This window comes from Amia ocellicauda, chromosome 1 (genome assembly GCF_036373705.1).
Source record: "Amia ocellicauda isolate fAmiCal2 chromosome 1, fAmiCal2.hap1, whole genome shotgun sequence".
NCBI lineage: Eukaryota > Metazoa > Chordata > Actinopteri > Amiiformes > Amiidae > Amia > Amia ocellicauda.
In genome coordinates, this window is record NC_089850.1 from 60,986,560 (window position 1) to 61,003,985 (window position 17,426).

Below are 17,426 nucleotides of genomic sequence, written 5' to 3' on the forward strand. Positions count from 1 at the left end.
AACCTATATTATCTAAACTAGCCTAAACGGTTATGATGACACACCTCTGTTGTGAGACTTTGTTTCCTCCTCCTTTATTTGTTTCTACCCTGTGCACCTGACAGTTTTGATAATCTGTGATTACTTTTTTGAACTGTCTTCCATTGCAGTGCTGGCTGCTCAGTCATCCCTTGATTTATGTCATTCCAAACTTACGTTGTCAACAACTGAGCATGCACACGGGTGGAAGCCCCCCAGAGCTTCATTCTGTAGTTATCTTTCAGGTCGGAAGCACTGCCCAAGGGGCAGGGGGTTCTACACACTTCGGTAGGAACCTGATAGAAAAAGTCACTCTATCATAGCCGCCATTGGCCCCTGCGCACGTCACTCAAAACAGGTCCCTTCCCACTTCCTGTTCTATAAAACGTGATGTCTGCGCAGGTTCATCCTTTTTTGCCATTTCGCTGGACCCGAGAATGTGAGCTCTCTGTTTCTTGTCTGTGCACTAGACCTTATTGTTAATATTCACAGTTTTTCGGTTGGCTGGCTTCATGGCTGTGTTGTTCGCAACCGTCTTACTAGTGTGTATGTCTCTATTTGTTTTTGTATTAGTTATTATTGATAGCCAATCCGATTCTGTTCCGTCCACGCACTGGGAGCTTTCAGTCTCAGTTTCATTTTTTAAAACTATGGCTTTAGGAGATCTCGCTCTCTCAGCTTGCTGGGATTGAGCTCTGCTACGCCTCCTCATCCGTGTGTAGATGCCTCAGTTTTAGGCCCCCGTTTTGGCTGGTGGCCTACTACCTTCGGCCCCCTCAGATCCCAGACCCCACATCACCCCGTGTCCCCAGAAACCCTGGCACACACAGCATGGTTCAGCCTATGGGCCTACACGGCGCTTGTATCCTACACCTGGTGTTTGGATACACAGTGTTCTGTCCGGCAACAGCTAGGTTGCGTCTGGTTGGTGTTGCAGTGCCACTGTGTCCATAAATGTTGCAGAGTGGAGACGCGCTTACAGCAACTGCTGCCATGCCTGGCGATCTCCCACTCCAGCATGTGATGGTAGGGGCTCGGTGGCTCAGGACCTCTGTCTCTCCCTGAGCCCCTCCGTCTCCTCCTCCAGACACGCAGCCTCGGAAATAGCCACGCCTCCCGCGCCCACTTCTCCTCCTGCATCTGCTGCTGCACCTGCTGCCACGACCGCACCTGCCACAGCAGCTGCTCCCCCCGCGGCAACCCCAACCCTCCGCAGTGCGTGCCACTATGGCCGCTCGCACCCCTGCACCAGCACGTGAACGACAGGGAAGAGCAGTGAAGCGAAGCCCATGGGCTCCCTCCCCCTCTTCTGAGTCGTCGTTAGCCCCCTCACTGCCGCGCTGTCATCGACGGAGGTCCTGCTCCATGGACAGAGATTGAGATGAGGCCATCCATGCTTGGAATAACAGGATGCACCAAATCTGCGCTCTGCTGGCCACAGCGGCCCACACCGCGCGATGAGGGCAGCAGACAGGCCACCTGGGAGGAGGACCGCCTGGTTCCTGGGTCTGCATGCATGGAGGAGAAGCTGGTCTCACCCACCCCTCCTCTTCCGCTAAGTGAGGACATCCCTCCTGCTCCTGCAGGACATTACCGGGAGTTCTAGGTGATGATTCAGAGGGCCGTGGAGTGTCTCCAGCCCTGCCACGTTCCAGGTTCGAGGGAGGTCAGCACTCGCAGCAGGTCCCACGGGCCTGCAGGCAGTGCCGTGTAACGGAGACGCTGCACCGAAGGGTGGCTCGCCTCAGAATTACCAAGAGCCTTCTGGGTATTTGGCCCAGCTGGCTGAGCCCTCGAAGCATGACGACGCATTACCAACCCCATCCTACCTCGGAGATATTGGCATCGGCCGACCAGCTGGTGGCAGTGATGCGACAAGGGTTGACTGGGCAATCATGGACGCCCCCATTTCGCCAGGCTTCACCTTCAGCCCCTCTGTGGAGGAGATGCTTACATATCCCTGCGACTGGCCCGGGTTTACCCCATTGCACCGCAGGCCCAGCAGCGCAGGCAGCTTGTCAACAAGGAGGCCCTCCGATCGCAGTTCCCAGGCCACAGCCCAGGCAACAGCCCAGCCCTCCTGCTGACCTCTGCCAGTGTCTCTCTGGCAGGCAGGTGCCCCCCAAGGCTCGCCACCCTGGTCCCCAGCAGCCCACGGCAGCCTGCAGTAGGAGAAGCGAGCAATCTGCAAAGTGCACCCTCCGGAGCAGCAGGAGGGATTCTATTCCCCATACTTCCTAGTGCCCAAGAAAGATGATGGTTTCCGCCCCATCTTGGATCTGAGGTGCCTGAACCACTACCTCAAGGTGTTGCACACCATGTCCCAGGCCATCACTGGTTCACCACAGTGGATCTGAAAGATGCATACTTTCACATCCCCATTGTGCAGGTGCACAGGAAGTTCCTCCACTTCGCCTTCGAGGGCTGAGCGTTCGAGTTTCCTTTTTTCCCCTTCGGCCTCTTCCTAGCCCCATGCACTTTTTCCAACTGCATGGACGTCGTGTTAGCCTTCTTGCATTGCCAGGGGGTCCACATGCTCAATTACCTAGACAACTGGCTGGTTTGTTCTCGAGGGAGCAGGTTCAGAACCATACAAATCTGATTTTAGGCTCTCCAAATTGGGCTCCGGGTCAATCGAGAGAAAAGCCACCTGATACCAACTTAACAGACACAGTTCCTCGGACTGTGCCTCCATTCCGTTGCCATGCTTGCCACGCTAGTGCCAGAGAGAGTTACCTCCATACACACGTCTCTCCCTCTTCTGACTGAGTGCTCTCATCGGGGTGTCCCTTTGCCAGAGGCTGCTGGGCCCCCTTGCGACTGCATCACAGACCCTCCCCCTTGACATGTGGATCTCTTTGCCTCAGCAGAGTCCACCCACTGCTCACTGTGGTTCTCCATCCGAGACCACTCAGGAACAACGCACTAGCATGTGTGTAGCCTCCTTTATGCGTTCCCACCGTTCCCCCTTCTCCCAATGGTCCTGGAGAAGGTGAGGAGAGCCCCACAGTGGCCTCGCAGATTCTGGTTTGCCGGAGAGCCATGGCAACTCCCAGTGACAGCAGACTTGTTGTCCCAGGTACAGGGCACACTTTGGCACCCTGATCCGGGCCTCCTCCAGCTCTGGGCCTGACCCCTGAGCGGGAGCGTTTGATTGCATGGGTTCTGTCAGACGCAGTAGTAGCCACTATTCAGTCAGCGAGAGCTCCCTCTATGAGGTCGCAGTATTCCTACCACTGGCGGACGCAAGGCACATGGTGCCAAAATGGCAGTCAAGACCCAATTAATTGCCCTATTGGGGTCATATTACAGTTTTTACAAGAGCTGTTGGACCAGGGTAAGTCCCCGTCCACGCTCAAAGTGTATTTGGCGGCCATCTCTGCATGTTATGTCCGGGTCTCATTTCCTGGCTGTGCAGTTTCTGAGGCTATGGCCTCCTCGCACCCCTTCACTGCCCACATGTCCTCTTGATGTAGTGCTGGACACACTTTTCCAAGCACCATTTGAGCCACTGTGTCACTTAAGACTGCGTTTTTGCTGGCAATCACCTTTGCAAAATGCGTGAGCAAGTTACACGCCCTGTCTGTACACCCATCGTGTGTCCATTTTGTGGGAGATGGTTCCAGGGTCACACTACAGCCTAACCTTGCAATCCTCCAGAAAGGTACTATCTCCATTTCATGTCAATAGGCCTATTGAGTTGATGGCTTTTCATCCTCCTCCCTTCACTTCAGAGCAGAATAGTCGGCTTCACCTGCTCTGCACTGTGTGGACCCTCAGGTGCTATTTGGAACACACTAAGGACATTCGGCACACTGTTTGTGTCTTATGGAGCACGGACACAGGGCCAGGCACTTTCAAAGCAGCGCCTCTCGCATTGGATTGTGGACACTATTACCATGGCATACCACAGCATGAATGTTCCTGTTGCCACACGATACATATAGTTGGTTTTCAGCTCAGCTACTCTGTTGACTAGCTGGCTGTGTATTATGTTTTTTTTTTCAGTGGCTCTGTGGCCCCGGAGCAGCCGGCCTTGGTAATGTAAGCGGAGGGTGTAAGAGTTAACCTCTGTAGCCCCACTTTGTATATGCTGATTCTAGACAGTTCCCAGTAAGAGCATGACTGTGATCCTCGCTCCTGGGAGACCCATGTGCGGCCCTACGGGGCCCCTGTCTGGAGTTGTGTTGTTGAGGTTCCCTAGTGGTACGCCTCGGGGCAGGCTCCCTGCTTCCTCCTTTGTGACAGTTTTGTTATACAGTAACAGTAAGGTGAGGAAGAGTGGGGGAAAAACAGGAGATCCGATTTGGAGAGGTTGAGCTTGAGGTGGTGTGAGTGCATCCAGGTGGAAATAGCAGACAAGCAGGAAGAGATGCGAGAGGGGATGAGAGGGTCGGAAGAGGGAAAAGACAGGAAGATCTGTGCATCATCAGCATAGAAGTGCTAGGAGAAACCATGGGAAGCGATGAGGGGGAGAGGGAGCGAGTGTAGAGAGAGAACAGGAGCGGGCCCAGGACGGAGTCTTGGGGAACGCCTGTGAGGAGAGGTTGGGGGGTGGATGAGGAGCCTCGCCATGTTACTTGGTAGGACCGATAACTGAGGTAGGAGGAGAACCAGGTGAGAGCAGTCCCAGAGATTCCAAGGTCAGCGAGGCAGGAGAGGAGGATGGAGTGATCAACGGGGTCAAATGCTGCAGGGAGGTCAAGGAGGATGAGGACTGAGGAGAGGGAGGCCGCTTGAGCACAGCTGAGGGAGTCAGTGACAGCCAGGAGAGCCGTCTCAGTGGAGTGAGCTGTGCAGAAGCCGGATTGCAGAGGATCAAGGAGTGAGTGTTGGGACAGAAAGTCAGAGAGCTGATGGTGGACCGCCCACTCAAGAGCCTTTGAGAGGAAGGGGAGATGAGGGTGGAGTTTTGAAGAGCCTGCGGATGTCTGCAATCTTGGAGGAGAAGAAGGAGGCAAAATCATCAGCAGTGAGAGATGAGGGAGGAGGAGGGGGCAAGGAGGGAGGAGAAGGTGGAGTAGAGTTTGCGGGGGTTGTTGACAGTGGATTCGAGATTGGAAGTAAGACTTCTTGGCTGAGGTGAGAGAGGAGGAGAATGTGGACAGTAGAGAGCAGTAGACTTCGAGGGCAGCTGGGAGTTTGGTCCTTTTCTACTTCTGTTCGGCAGCACGCAGACTAGTTCAGGTTGCGCGGAGAACAGCAGAGAGCCAAGGCTGAGGAGGGGAGGGACGGGCAGGATGAGACGCGAGAGGACAGAGAGAGTCAAGGGAGGAGGTGAGGGAGGAGAACAAAGAGGAGGTAGCACAGTTGACAGATAGATGGGAAAAACAGTCAATGGAAGTTAAGAGGGTGAGAGCAGTGGAGGCAAGGGTGGAAGGGGAGACAGAGCGGAAATTACGGCAGAAGGTGACAGAGGGAGTGGGTGGAGTGGGGAGGGAGGGAGGGGAGGGAAAGGGAGAAGGAGATGAAGTGGTGGTCTGAGATGTCCATGGGTGTCACGGAGAGTGTTGAAGGGCAGCAGCCTCTAGAGAAGATGAGGTCTAGCTGGCGGCCAGCCCTGTGAGTGGGGGGAGACGGGGAGAGAGTGCCCTGTTCCTCCTCCCCGCCCAGTAAGACGAGGGGAGTGGGACAGGATGAACAGAGAGGATAAGGCAGCAGGGGTGGTAGAGTTGTCTGGGGAGATCCATGTCTCGGTGATAGCGAGAAAATCCAGAGACTGGTGGGAGGCGATGGCAGAGATGAAGTTGGCCTTGTTGGAAGCTGAGTGGCAGTTCCACAGGCCCCCAGAGAGTGGAGTAGAGGGGAGGGAGGAGGAGGGGAGAGGCAGAGAGATGAGGTTGGAGGGATTAGGGAAACAATGGCGTGCAGGTGCATGCCGAGAGGAAGGAGAGAGCAGGACAGGAATCGGAGAGATCGTCATGGTTGCCTGTTGTTGCTGTGCAGCGTCTCCTCGCTGGATAATACTCCATTTATACGTGTAATTATGGTATGTTTGGTTTCCTAGCATATACACTTGCGCAGTGTTGTTGTGTTTGTTTTGAGGGAGAGAGATGTAAGAATACATTAATTCACCAGAAAACAACTAAACCCAATTAACTCAGTCCAGGCGATTATTCTTCCAAAGCTGTGAATTCATTAATTTAGTACACTTAGCTTGGCTATTTACATATAGCACAACTTCAATAGGTTCAACTTTGCTGGTGGTTTTCTCGGACGAATAGGGTAATGTCTTTCTTGATCCCCTGGTGATGTTGAAAAAGTAACTTGTGTGGGCTCTGGAACTTGTGGATCCTGGTGCAGGGTTTTTAGCTTCCCTTGAGTTTTCTGCCTTCTGAGTGTCCTGCTGGCTGTCAGGTAAGTGAATTAGAGGAGTACTGTCCAGTTCCCTCCTGGAGACCCACATTCTGATGTGTTCCTTGTTCCACTTCTCAAAGACAGCAGATGATCTGCACGCACATACCAAATTTTTTTTGCAAATGCCCCATGCCCTTCTTCTCACTTCTCACCCCACTGGATAGAGATGCAATCCTTCATCATTTGCATTGCACAATTTCAGTCAGTCACAAAAATAATAAACACAGCATAAGAGACAAAAAGATTTATTAATTGTCACATCTTACATCTCTCCCTCTTTCTCTCCAACTCCACCCTTCTCCCTCAGCAAACACACCAGCCCTACTGTTCCCCTAGTAGGTGTCTTGCCCCCCTCCCTCTCCCTGACACTCCCTCTTTCCCTCTTTCTCACTCTCTTGTCTCTTTCTCCCCCTCTCAACCTCTCCCTCCCTTTCCCGCTCTACCACTCCTACCCCTCCCCCATTGTCTCTCTAAGCCAGGCCCTGTAGTTCCCCACTCTAGTGTAAACCCCATAGGAGCCCGTCTCCCCACAGTTAATACCCCAGGACACCACCCCGGCTGCGTAATACCGCTCCCCTGCCCCATCCCGCAGTACAAACGCCCCCCCACTGTCACCCTGGCAGGTGTCTCCACCCCCCTCGGGCAGTCCAGCGCAGAACATGTTGTCCGTGAGCTCAGAGATCCCTTTTCTGTTTCCTCTCTGTTTGTCGATGGAAATACGGCACTTGTCTTGGTCCACCACAGGCAGGGAAATGAAGCGCAGCTTGTTGGTGATCATATATTCCTCGGTGATGCCCCAGCCAGAGGCATAGCTAAAGAAGGAGAGAGGGATAAGGGGAAAGACAGAGAGAGAATGTTAAAAGCATAATTTCTGTATTTATTGTTCCCATTGGATATGTAATTGAGAGTCATTTAATTGAGTTATCTTTCAAGTCGGAAGCACTGCCCAAGGGGGAGGGGTTTTTGCACACTTCCGCGGGAACCCGATTGAAACGTCACTCTATCAAAGCTGCCATTGGCCCCTGCGCTCGTCACTCAGAACAGGTCCCTTCCCACTTCCTGTTGTATAAAACGTGACGTTTGCGCAGGTTCGTCCTCTTTTGCCTCTTCGCTTGACTCAGGAACGTAAGCTCTCTGTGTCTGTGTTTGTAATAAACATTCAAACTGCGTATTTCGGTTGGCTGGCTCACTTCATAGTGTTGTTCACCACCGTTTTCGCTACACATCGTCTCTGTCTTGTGTGTGTTTAGTTATTATTGATAGCTAATCCCGATTCTGTCCCGTCCATGCACTGGAGGTCCGGCTGCGCTTTCGGTTTCAGTTTCGTTCACAAGAAGAGCCTTTTTAAAAATAATAGTCGTGGTTATATAGTGCTATATATATTCCGACTGCTTGCTGTGTTGGTTTTTTGTCCACAGGGCTTTTTCCTCCACAGCAGGAGTGCTAGCAGCGGCAGTAAGTGTGTCGTAAGAGATCTCGCCCGCGTGAGGTGCACCTCCGCCAGCTTGCGCCCGCACTACAGCCCGCGGCTGCGGCTGTAGGAGATCTCGCTCTCTCGGTTCGCCGAGAACGAGCACTGCTAGCCCTCCGGTCCGTGCGTGCGTGCCTCGGTTTTAGATCCCGCTACGGCTGGTGGTCTACTACCCTCGGCCCCATGGACCCCGGACTCCGCGTCACCCGGTGTCCCCGGAAACCCCAACACACACGGTATGGTTAAGCCTACGGGCCTACGCGGCACTTGTATCCAGCACCTGGTGCTTGGTATACACAGTGTTCAGTCCGGCAACAGCAAGGTTGCGTGTGGTTGGTGTCGCAGCGCCCCCGTGTATATAAACGTTGCCGGCTGGAAACCCACTTACAGCGGCAGGCCCGCTAGGTGCTCCACTTGTTGCAGAGGCGTTTCAGTTGTTGTGTGCCCCCGGTGCAAACACTGATCTGCTGCACGTTTCCCTGTGCACGCGCGTGTGCGCTCGGTGCTCGGCGATGAGCTCCTCTCGCCCCCACCACTGTGCCGCTTGCAGCCACTGCACCTTGCCCGCCTGGAGCGGGGAAGTCTTATGCCCCGTCTGTCTGGGCACCGATTTGGCCGCGACTTCCGGGTCCGCTACGGCACGCCCGGAGGTCCGCCATCTTACCAGGCGACTCCCCACTCCGGTGAGTGACGGGGGGGCCTCGAGGGCGCTGGATCTCCGCTTCTCCCCAAGCCCCTCCGTCCCCTCCTCCAGGATGGTAGTGCTGGGGACAGCTACACCCGCTGCTGCGCCAGCTGTAGCTCCCACACCTCCCACGGCAGCTGCCCCCCCCATGACAGCCGCGCCGCCCCTGCCTGATGTGCCCCCGGGCTCCCTCCCCCTCTTCTGAGTCTTCGCTGGCCTCCTCCCCGCCGCGCCGTCGGCAACGGAGGTCAGGCTCAGTGGACAGAGAGTGCAATGAGGCTATCCTTGCTCTCAGCAGCCATCCCACTGCTGCCTGACCTCCTCGAAGAGCTGAGGGCTACCTGGGACCATCCGGCAACAGCCCCCACCCTAGCCAGGAGAGGGGAGGCTTATGCCAGGACCCAGGGTGTGGCAGAAGCGGGCTTGGTGGATTTTCCCTGTATAAATTCCACCATAGCCACGCTCGTCTCCCTACCTCCGCTGTCCGCGGAGCCACGCGACCTGGCCTGCCCCAACAGGCAGTGTCGCATCACGGAGACGCTGCTCCGGAGGGTGTACGAGGCTGGAGCCCAAGCGGCTCGCTTCCAAAATACGGAAAGCCTGCTGGCCTTGTACTTGGCTCAGCTGGCGGAGCCCTCGGAGCAACATGGCACATCACCCCTATCTCAGAGATAGGCAGCGGCGGATCAGCTGGTCACGGTGATGGGCCAGGGGGCAAGGGCGACGGGGCGATCCTTGGCAGCCATTGTGGTGGCCCGCCACCAGCTTTGGCTGTCCCAGGCATGGCAGGTCCCTGAGGTGGACAGGACTCGCCTCATGGACGCCCCTATCTCGCCGGGCTTTACTTTTGTCCCCTCTGTAGAGGAGATGCTCTCGCGCACCTTCCAGGAGAGGGAGCAGTCCCTGCAGCTGGCCCGAGTGTACCCGGTGGCACCTCAGGTTCAGCAACGCAGGCCACAGCCCAGGCCACAGGCCGGACCACAGCCCAGATCACAGCCCCGCCCACCTGCCGATCTCCGCCAGGGTCTCACTGGCAGGCAGGCACCCCCCAAGGCTCGCCGTCTTGGCCCCCAGCGGCCCACGGCAGCTCGTGGTAGGAGGGGACCCGGCCCGACACCGCCTCCTCCACCACCCGAGCCCCGTCCCCGAGGCGTTCCAGCAGCCTCTGGCCCACCTTTAAACCCCCTAGCAACTCTCCAAATGGCAACACTGCACCCAAGACTCTTGGGAGCTCCAAATTATATCAGTTGGCTACTCCCAGCAATTTCAGACACGTCCACCCCACTTCCAGGGCGTGGTGTGGATGCGAGTGAGGAACCCGTTGCAGTGTGCGGCTCTCCTGGAGAAGCAAGCAATCCGCGAAGTGCCCCCGCCGGGGCAGCACCAGGGATTTTATTCCCCATACTTCCTTTTGCCCAAGAAAGATGGCGGTTTTCACCCCATCTTGTATCTGAGGCGCCTGAACCGCCACCTCAAGGTGCTGCACTTCAAGATACTCAACCTGCGCACCATGTCCCAGGCCATCAAGCCCGGCGACTGGTTCACCACGGTGGATCTGAAAGATGCTTACTTTCACATCCCCATTGCGCAGGCGCACAGGAAGTTTCTCCACTTCGCCTTTGAGGGCTGAGCATTCGAGTTTGCTGTTCTCCCCTTCGGCCTGTCGCTACCGCCACGCACTTTTTCCAAGTGCATGGACGTCGTGCTAGCCCCCTTGCATTGCCAGGGGGTCCGCGTCCTCAATTATCTAGACGACTGGCTGGTTTGTTCTCACTTGAGGGAGCAGGTTCGGATTCACACGGACCTGTTTTTAGGCCGCCTCTCAGAATTGGGCCTTCGGGTCAATCGAGAGAAGAGCCCCTGACGCCAACTCAGCAGGCACAGTTCCTCGGACTGCGCCTCGATTCCATTGCCATGCTCGCCGCGCTGGCGCCAGAGAGAGTTGCCTCAATACACACGTGTCTCTCCCTCTTCCGACTGAGAGGCCGTTGAGGCCGTTGCATTGGTGGTTCAGGTCACAGTCACTCCGGCGTGCTAGAAGGCGCTCCGTTGGTGGCGGAGCCCCCACAATTTGACCCTCGGTGTGCCCCTGGGGCCAGTTTACCACCGAGCAGTCATGACGACAGACGCCTCTAAGCAGGGTTGGGGAGCAGTCTGTGACGGACGTGGAGTCCGAGGCAGGTGGACAGAGCCCGCACGGGCCCTCCATATCAACATCTTGGAGTTACAAGCAGTACTCCTTGGACTGTCTCGTTTCCTGCCAGTCCTGCGGGACAGACATGTGCTGGTCCGGAAGGACAACACAGCGGTGGTTGCCTATATCAACAGGCAAGGAGGTCTCCGGTCACGCAGACTGTACTGTCTAGCACGCCGTCTGCTTCTGTGGGCGCAACCACGGTTCCGCTCCATCAGAGCAGTTCACCTCCCAGGCCTGTCCAACACGGCGGCGGACCTCCTCTCTCAGGGAGGCCCCCCGGTCTCGGAATGGCGCCTCCACCCGCTTGTGGTACAACAGCTGTGGAGCCAGTTCGGCTGGGCGGACGTGGATTCTCCGTCCAAGACCGCTCAGGAACCCTAGGGATCAATGCGCTAGCTCACAAGTGGCCTTGGCAGCTCCCAGTGAGAGCGGACTTATTCTCCCAGGTGTAGGGCACGCTTTGGCACCCCAATCCGGGCCTCCTCCAGCTCTGGGCCTGGCCCCTGAGCAGGAGTGATTGATTGTCTGGGGTTTGTCGGATGCGGTAGTTGCCACTATTCAGTCGGCGAGAGCTCCCTCTACGAGATCACAGTATTCCTACCGCTGGCGGACGTTTAGCACCTGATGCCAAGACGGCGGTCAAGACCCAATTAATTGCCCCATCGGGGTCATATTGCAATTTCTACAATTTCTGTTGGACCAGGGCAAGTCCCCATCCACGCTCAAAGTGTATCTGGCGGCCATCTCAACATGTCATGTTCGGATTGATGGTAAGCCTCCTGGATCTCATTTTCTGGCTGTGCAGTTTCTGAAGGGAGCTCGACGGCTACGGCCTCCTCGAACCCTTTCACTGCCCGTATGGCGCCTTGATGTAGTGCTGGACGCACTTTCCCAAGCCCCATTTGAGCCACTGAACTCAGCTGAGCTGAAGCTGGTGTCATTTAAGACTGCGTTTTTGCTGGCAATCACCTCTGCAAAACGCGTGAGCGAGTTACACGCCCTGTCCGTACACCCATCGTGTGTCCGTTTTGCGGGAGATGGCTCCAGGGTCACGCTACGGCCTAACCCTGCGTTCCTCCCGAAAGTGCTGTCTCCATTTCATGTCAAAGGCCTATTGAGTTGGCTTCACCTGCTCTGCCCTGTGCTATTTGGAACACACTAAGGACATTCGGCGCTCAGACCAACTGTTTGTGTCTTATGGAGCGCGGACACAGGGCCAGGCGCTTTCAAAGCAGCGCATCTCGCATTGGATTGTGGACACCATTACCATGGCCTACGAGTCTACCGGGACCCCGGTGCCTGTTCACCTGGTGGCCCACTCGACTTGAGGCGTTGCCACATCGTGGGCCCTTTTTCAAGGTGCCCCCTTGGCAGACATATGTGCGGCTGCAGCTTGGGCCTCGCCGCTTACATTTGCCCGGTTCTACAGGTTGGATGTGACGGGACCGGTCCCTTCCATTGGGAACCCGGTTTTGGCTGTAGTCGAGCCCCAGTAGCCTGCAGGCTCTGGCTCCTGCCTTTCCTCTCCCAGTCTGCCCCTGTAAGTGCATCCTGAGGGAGCTAGTGAACCGTGTCTTTCCCTTCCACCGGACTATGCCTTCCAGTCGAGTACCCACATGAGCTCCTCCTGGATGTACAGACAGCCCTGTCGATGTGTTCCCGGGGCTTGTCGTGCGGCCTACAGGCATGTTGCCTTAAGAGGCCGCCCTGTATATAGTTAATTCATTATAATTGTGTTGTGGTGGTGCATGCGTTTGGCCTGTACCCCACTCTGTGTATTGGTCAGCAGGTCTGTGGCCCGCTCTGGCTGTATTATGCCATAGAGCAGGGGACCGCTGCTGTTGTCCTCCAGTGGAGGGCACTTGAGTTCTCCAGTGCCCCGCTGTGTACATAGTTAATTTATTCGCACGGTAGAGCTGTAGTTGTCCTGCGTTAGCTGCGCTATTCGACAGGTGTCAACTGCTCCTGTGTTCCACGTGTGGCGCATGAGCCAGCTCCTGCACCCCGTGATGTATATATGTGTATATATGTATTATGTGTTAAACAGCAGGACTGTGGCTCCATTCTAAAATTGTAGAATGGAGTTTACTGCCGCTGTTCCCAGCTGACGGCACTTGAGTTCGCTGCCTCACTGTGTATATAGTTCCTTTGTTAACACAGTAGAGCTGTGATGTTGCCTTGCGTTAGCCGGTCTAACCAGCAGGCGTCAACTGCTCCTGTGTTCCATGGGCGGCGCATGACTTCGTTCCTGCGCCCCGTGGTGTATATAGTTCATTGTACGAAATCTAAATTGTCAGCACAATGGAGCTCTTCCACTCTGTTCTGTTTAGTTGAGTTGGATGCTCTTGTGCTGTGCGCTGACAGCATGAAGGTCTTGCTGTCACGCGATATATATGTATTGTGTATTGTTCAGCTTGGCAACTCTGTTGACTAGCCAGCTATGTATTATATTGTATTTTTCTCATTGGATCTGTGGCCCCGCTCCTATTGGATCATGATATTGCGCGGAGGACGCACAAGTGCTTGATTGCCCGCGCCAGACATTGTGCAAGTAGATTACAGCCTCGCTCCTAGCTGCACTAGTAGAGCAGCCGGCCTTGCTCTTGTAAGCGGAGGGCGTAAGAGTTAACCTCTGTAGCCCCGCTTTGTATATGCTGATTGCAGACAGTTCCCGGTAGAGCGTGACTACGGTCCTTGCTCCTGGGCGGCTCAGGTGCGGCCCTACGGGGCCCCTGAAGTTACTGTCTGGAGTTGTGTTGCCGAGGTCCCCTAGCGGTGCACCTCGGGGCAGGCTCCCTTATCAGCTCGACGGTTTTGTTATACAGTAACCCCTCCCCCTTGGGCAGTGCTTTCGACTTGAAAGATAACGATAGGTTGCGTATGCAACCCCGGTTATCTGAAAAAGGAAGCACTGCCCAAGGGTTGCAAGGTCACGCGGGTGTCCAAGCTCCCGGGAAAAGAGGACGAACCTGCGCAGACGTCACGTTTTATAGAACAGGAAGTGGGAAGGGACCTGTTCTGAGTGACGAGCGCAGGGGCCAATGGCAGCTTTGATAGAGTGACATTTCGATCGGGTTCCCGCGGAAGTGCGCAGAAACCCCTCCCCCTTGGGCAGCGCTTCCTTTTTCAGATAACCGGGGTTGTATACGCAACCTATTGTTTTAATTGTATTCTGATAGCTGATAGTTGAGAGAGAGACAGAGAATTGTAACTATTCTGATTGTTGACTGATGGAGAGAGAAGGAATGAGGGAGGAAGAGAGTCAGTGTGTTTCTCACCCTGCTTTGTCCACTGTGTATTCAGCTCCCTCGGGGGGCAGACATAGGGGCATGATGGTGCTGTTGACTGTGACTGGCTGCCTCAGCTTAAGCAGGGCAATGTCATTGTCGAAGGAGACAGAGGATTGGTCGAAGCTGGGATGAGGGATCACATCCTCTAACTCCAGACGCCCCAGAGACAGAATCTTCTCCACACTATTGTCTCCTGCATATACCTGAGAGAGAGAGAGAGCGAGATATAAGACATTCAATTTTTCAATGCCATAAGAAATTGAATCTGTTTTTATTATCCATTGCAATTACACACCGACACACAGGAAGACAGATTCACAAACACACACACATAGTACCTCTATGCTGTCTCTGAGCTTAGACAAGGGCAGTTTGGTTCCTGCTTTCGGGTAGATGTTGTGTGCCGCTGTTAGGACCCAGCGGTCACCCACCAGTGCCCCACCTGCTCGTCCCCAAAGAGTAATCAGGAGCACCTGCCATGGAAACGCCCCCTGCACCGCATCCTGGCCTCCCAGAATCCTCTGCGTCTTGGTGGGGGAGACAGTTGGCTGCCCACACACTGACAGAAGGAGTAGGGTTAGAAGAAGAAAGGGAGGGAGGGAGAGGAGGAAGGAAAGATGGAGTGTGGAGAGGAAGAAGGAAGGAGAGGGATGGAGTAGAGAGAGGGATGGCAGAGGGAGAAAGGGGGACGAAGATGAGAGGGGGAAAAGGTAAGAGCAAAGGAAAGGATGGTAGAGGGGGAAAGAGAATAGAGATGGTATATTGGAGGGGAAAGGAAGAGGGGTATATGAGAATGGGGAAAGACAAAGGTCAGCATATTATTGTTAATGTATTTATGTATGTATTTAATGTATTTATTAATTATCAGGTATCCTTGTCCAGTGTGAAATATTTTAAAGCATTACACAAATGCAGTAATTAAATCAGTACAATATACAAGAAATATACATCCTAGTACAATGAGCTTACAAATCGAGACACATTGGAGTTAAGTAATATATATGCTAAAAGGAGTATGTGTGTGTGTGTGGGGGGGGGGGGGTTCATATAACAGACTGACTGGACACTACAGCACATTAACACTGACTGACTGACAGGACACTACAGCACATTAACACTGACTGACTGACTGGACACTACAGTACATTAACACTGACTGGCTGGACACTACAGTACATTAACACTGACTGACTGACTGACTGACTGGACACTACAGTACATTAACATTGACTGACTGACTGGACACTACAGCACATTAACACTGACTGACTGGACACTACAGTACATTAACACTGACTGACTGGACACTACAGCACATTAACACTGACTGGCTGGACACTACAGTACATTAACATTGACTGACTGACTGACTGGACACTACAGTACATTAACACTGACTGACTGACTGACTGGACACTACAGCACATTAACACTGACTGACTGGACACTACAGTACATTAACACTGACTGATTGGACACTACAGCACATTAACACTGACTGACTGACTGGACACTACAGCACATTAACACTGACTGACTGGACACTACAGTACATTAACACTGACAGACTGACTGGACACTACAGTACATTAACACTGACTGACTGGACACTACAGCACATTAACACTGACTGACTGGACACTACAGTACATTAACACTGACTGACTGGACACTACAGTACATTAACACTGACTGACTGACTGGACACTACAGTACATTAACACTGACTGACTGGACACTACAGCACATTAATACTGACTGACTGGACACTACAGCACATTAACACTGACTGACTGGACACTACAGTACATTAACACTGACAGACTGACTGGACACTACAGTACATTAACACTGACTGACTGGACACTACAGCACATTAACACTGACTGACTGGACACTACAGTACATTAACACTGACTGACTGGACACTACAGTACATTAACACTGACTGACTGACTGGACACTACAGCACATTAACACTGACTGACTGGACACTACAGTACATTAACACTGACAGACTGACTGGACACTACAGTACATTAACACTGACTGACTGGACACTACAGCACATTAACACTGACTGACTGGACACTACAGCACATTAACACTGACTGACTGGACACTACAGCACATTAACACTGACTGACTGGACACTACAGTGGTGGTTTGTTTGGTTACCTGGGAAACAGGTGGGCAGGATGTAGTTATTTTTGTCATCCTTCCACTTCCTTTCAGCTGAACATGAGTACTTCACTGTTAAACAACAGAATGAGAGAGACAAAGAGAGGATGAGGGGGAGAGAGGGAAATCCAGATAGAGAAATAATGACAGAATGAGACAGAGAGAGAGACAGGTAGTGAAGTATTTTCTTTGTAAAAATGTGTTAATTATTTCAATGAAATCATGTTTAATTTATCAATGTTTATTGTAACATTTTGACAGAGCATTTATGGATACTGTTGTATAAACTGAGATGCCAATAAAGTTTGTACTGAATTTGAATTGAGAGAGAACGAGAAAGACTGACACTAACAGGATTGATTGATTGATAAATTGAGACCCAGAAACATAAATACACACACTGTATACATATATAATACACAGCACACACACTATTTATACACACACACACATACTGTATACACACACACACACACCATATACCGTGGCACAGTACAAGGTACAAGGCGTGGTACACGAAGGAAGGTACATTAGTTCCGGACACGGTGTCTCCCCCACCTGAGATACGCTGGAATGGGCACTTGCAACATGGAATACCTGAGGGGCAGATACACACCCCCGGGCAGTGAACATGCATGTGCACCTCTGACAGCCTGAAGGGTGGAGGACACCAGCTGTCAGCACTAGTCCCCGAAGCACTATATAACGGCCACTCCTCAAACATGAGATCACAGAATACCTGAGGGGAAAAGGGTTTGAACAAAACAGAGAGGAGTGCAAACTGTTGATAGATAACCCAGATACTGAGCACTGCCTGACCGAGACAGTTGCAGACTGGCCATTTGGAACCGGGAGATTATTATTTTTATTTTTATTTTTTATTGCTTGAAAAAAAAAAATGGGGCTTTGGGCCCGGAAAATCCTGCATCCCCTGACTGATTGTGCCTGCGCAGTTTAAAACATTGTATTATAACTACTGTGAACAATAATTTAAAACAATTTTTTAAATCATTATCTTCATTATATACGACTGACTTGACATTTGGCTTTATAAAACAGTCTGCAAAGAGAAGTCTATACTTTAAAATAGATTTTATTTAATATCACAATGTACGTAGCATTATTTTCATTTGGCAAAATGTGCATGATGATCTTTAAACTACCTGTAAATTGATGCAAATAAACTACCTTTTGTATGTAATAAAGCATGTATAGTTGACCGAAAAG

General features: G+C 53.0%; 1 protein-coding gene across 1 annotated transcript in view; it reads right to left on the minus strand.

Moving 5' to 3' along the window:
- Positions 1-6,604: 6,604 nt before the first annotated feature.
- Positions 6,605-17,426, minus strand: part of c1r (complement component 1, r subcomponent) — a 33,860-nt gene continuing 23,038 nt past the window's right edge. Inside the window, exons 10-13 of the mRNA XM_066712290.1 lie at positions 16,197-16,271; positions 14,357-14,577; positions 14,007-14,221; positions 6,605-7,187 (exon numbers count right to left, since the gene is read on the minus strand). Coding sequence (XP_066568387.1) covers positions 6,824-7,187; positions 14,007-14,221; positions 14,357-14,577; positions 16,197-16,271 — 875 coding nt within the window. The 3' untranslated portion in view covers positions 6,605-6,823. The remainder of the gene's footprint in view (positions 7,188-14,006; positions 14,222-14,356; positions 14,578-16,196; positions 16,272-17,426) is intronic.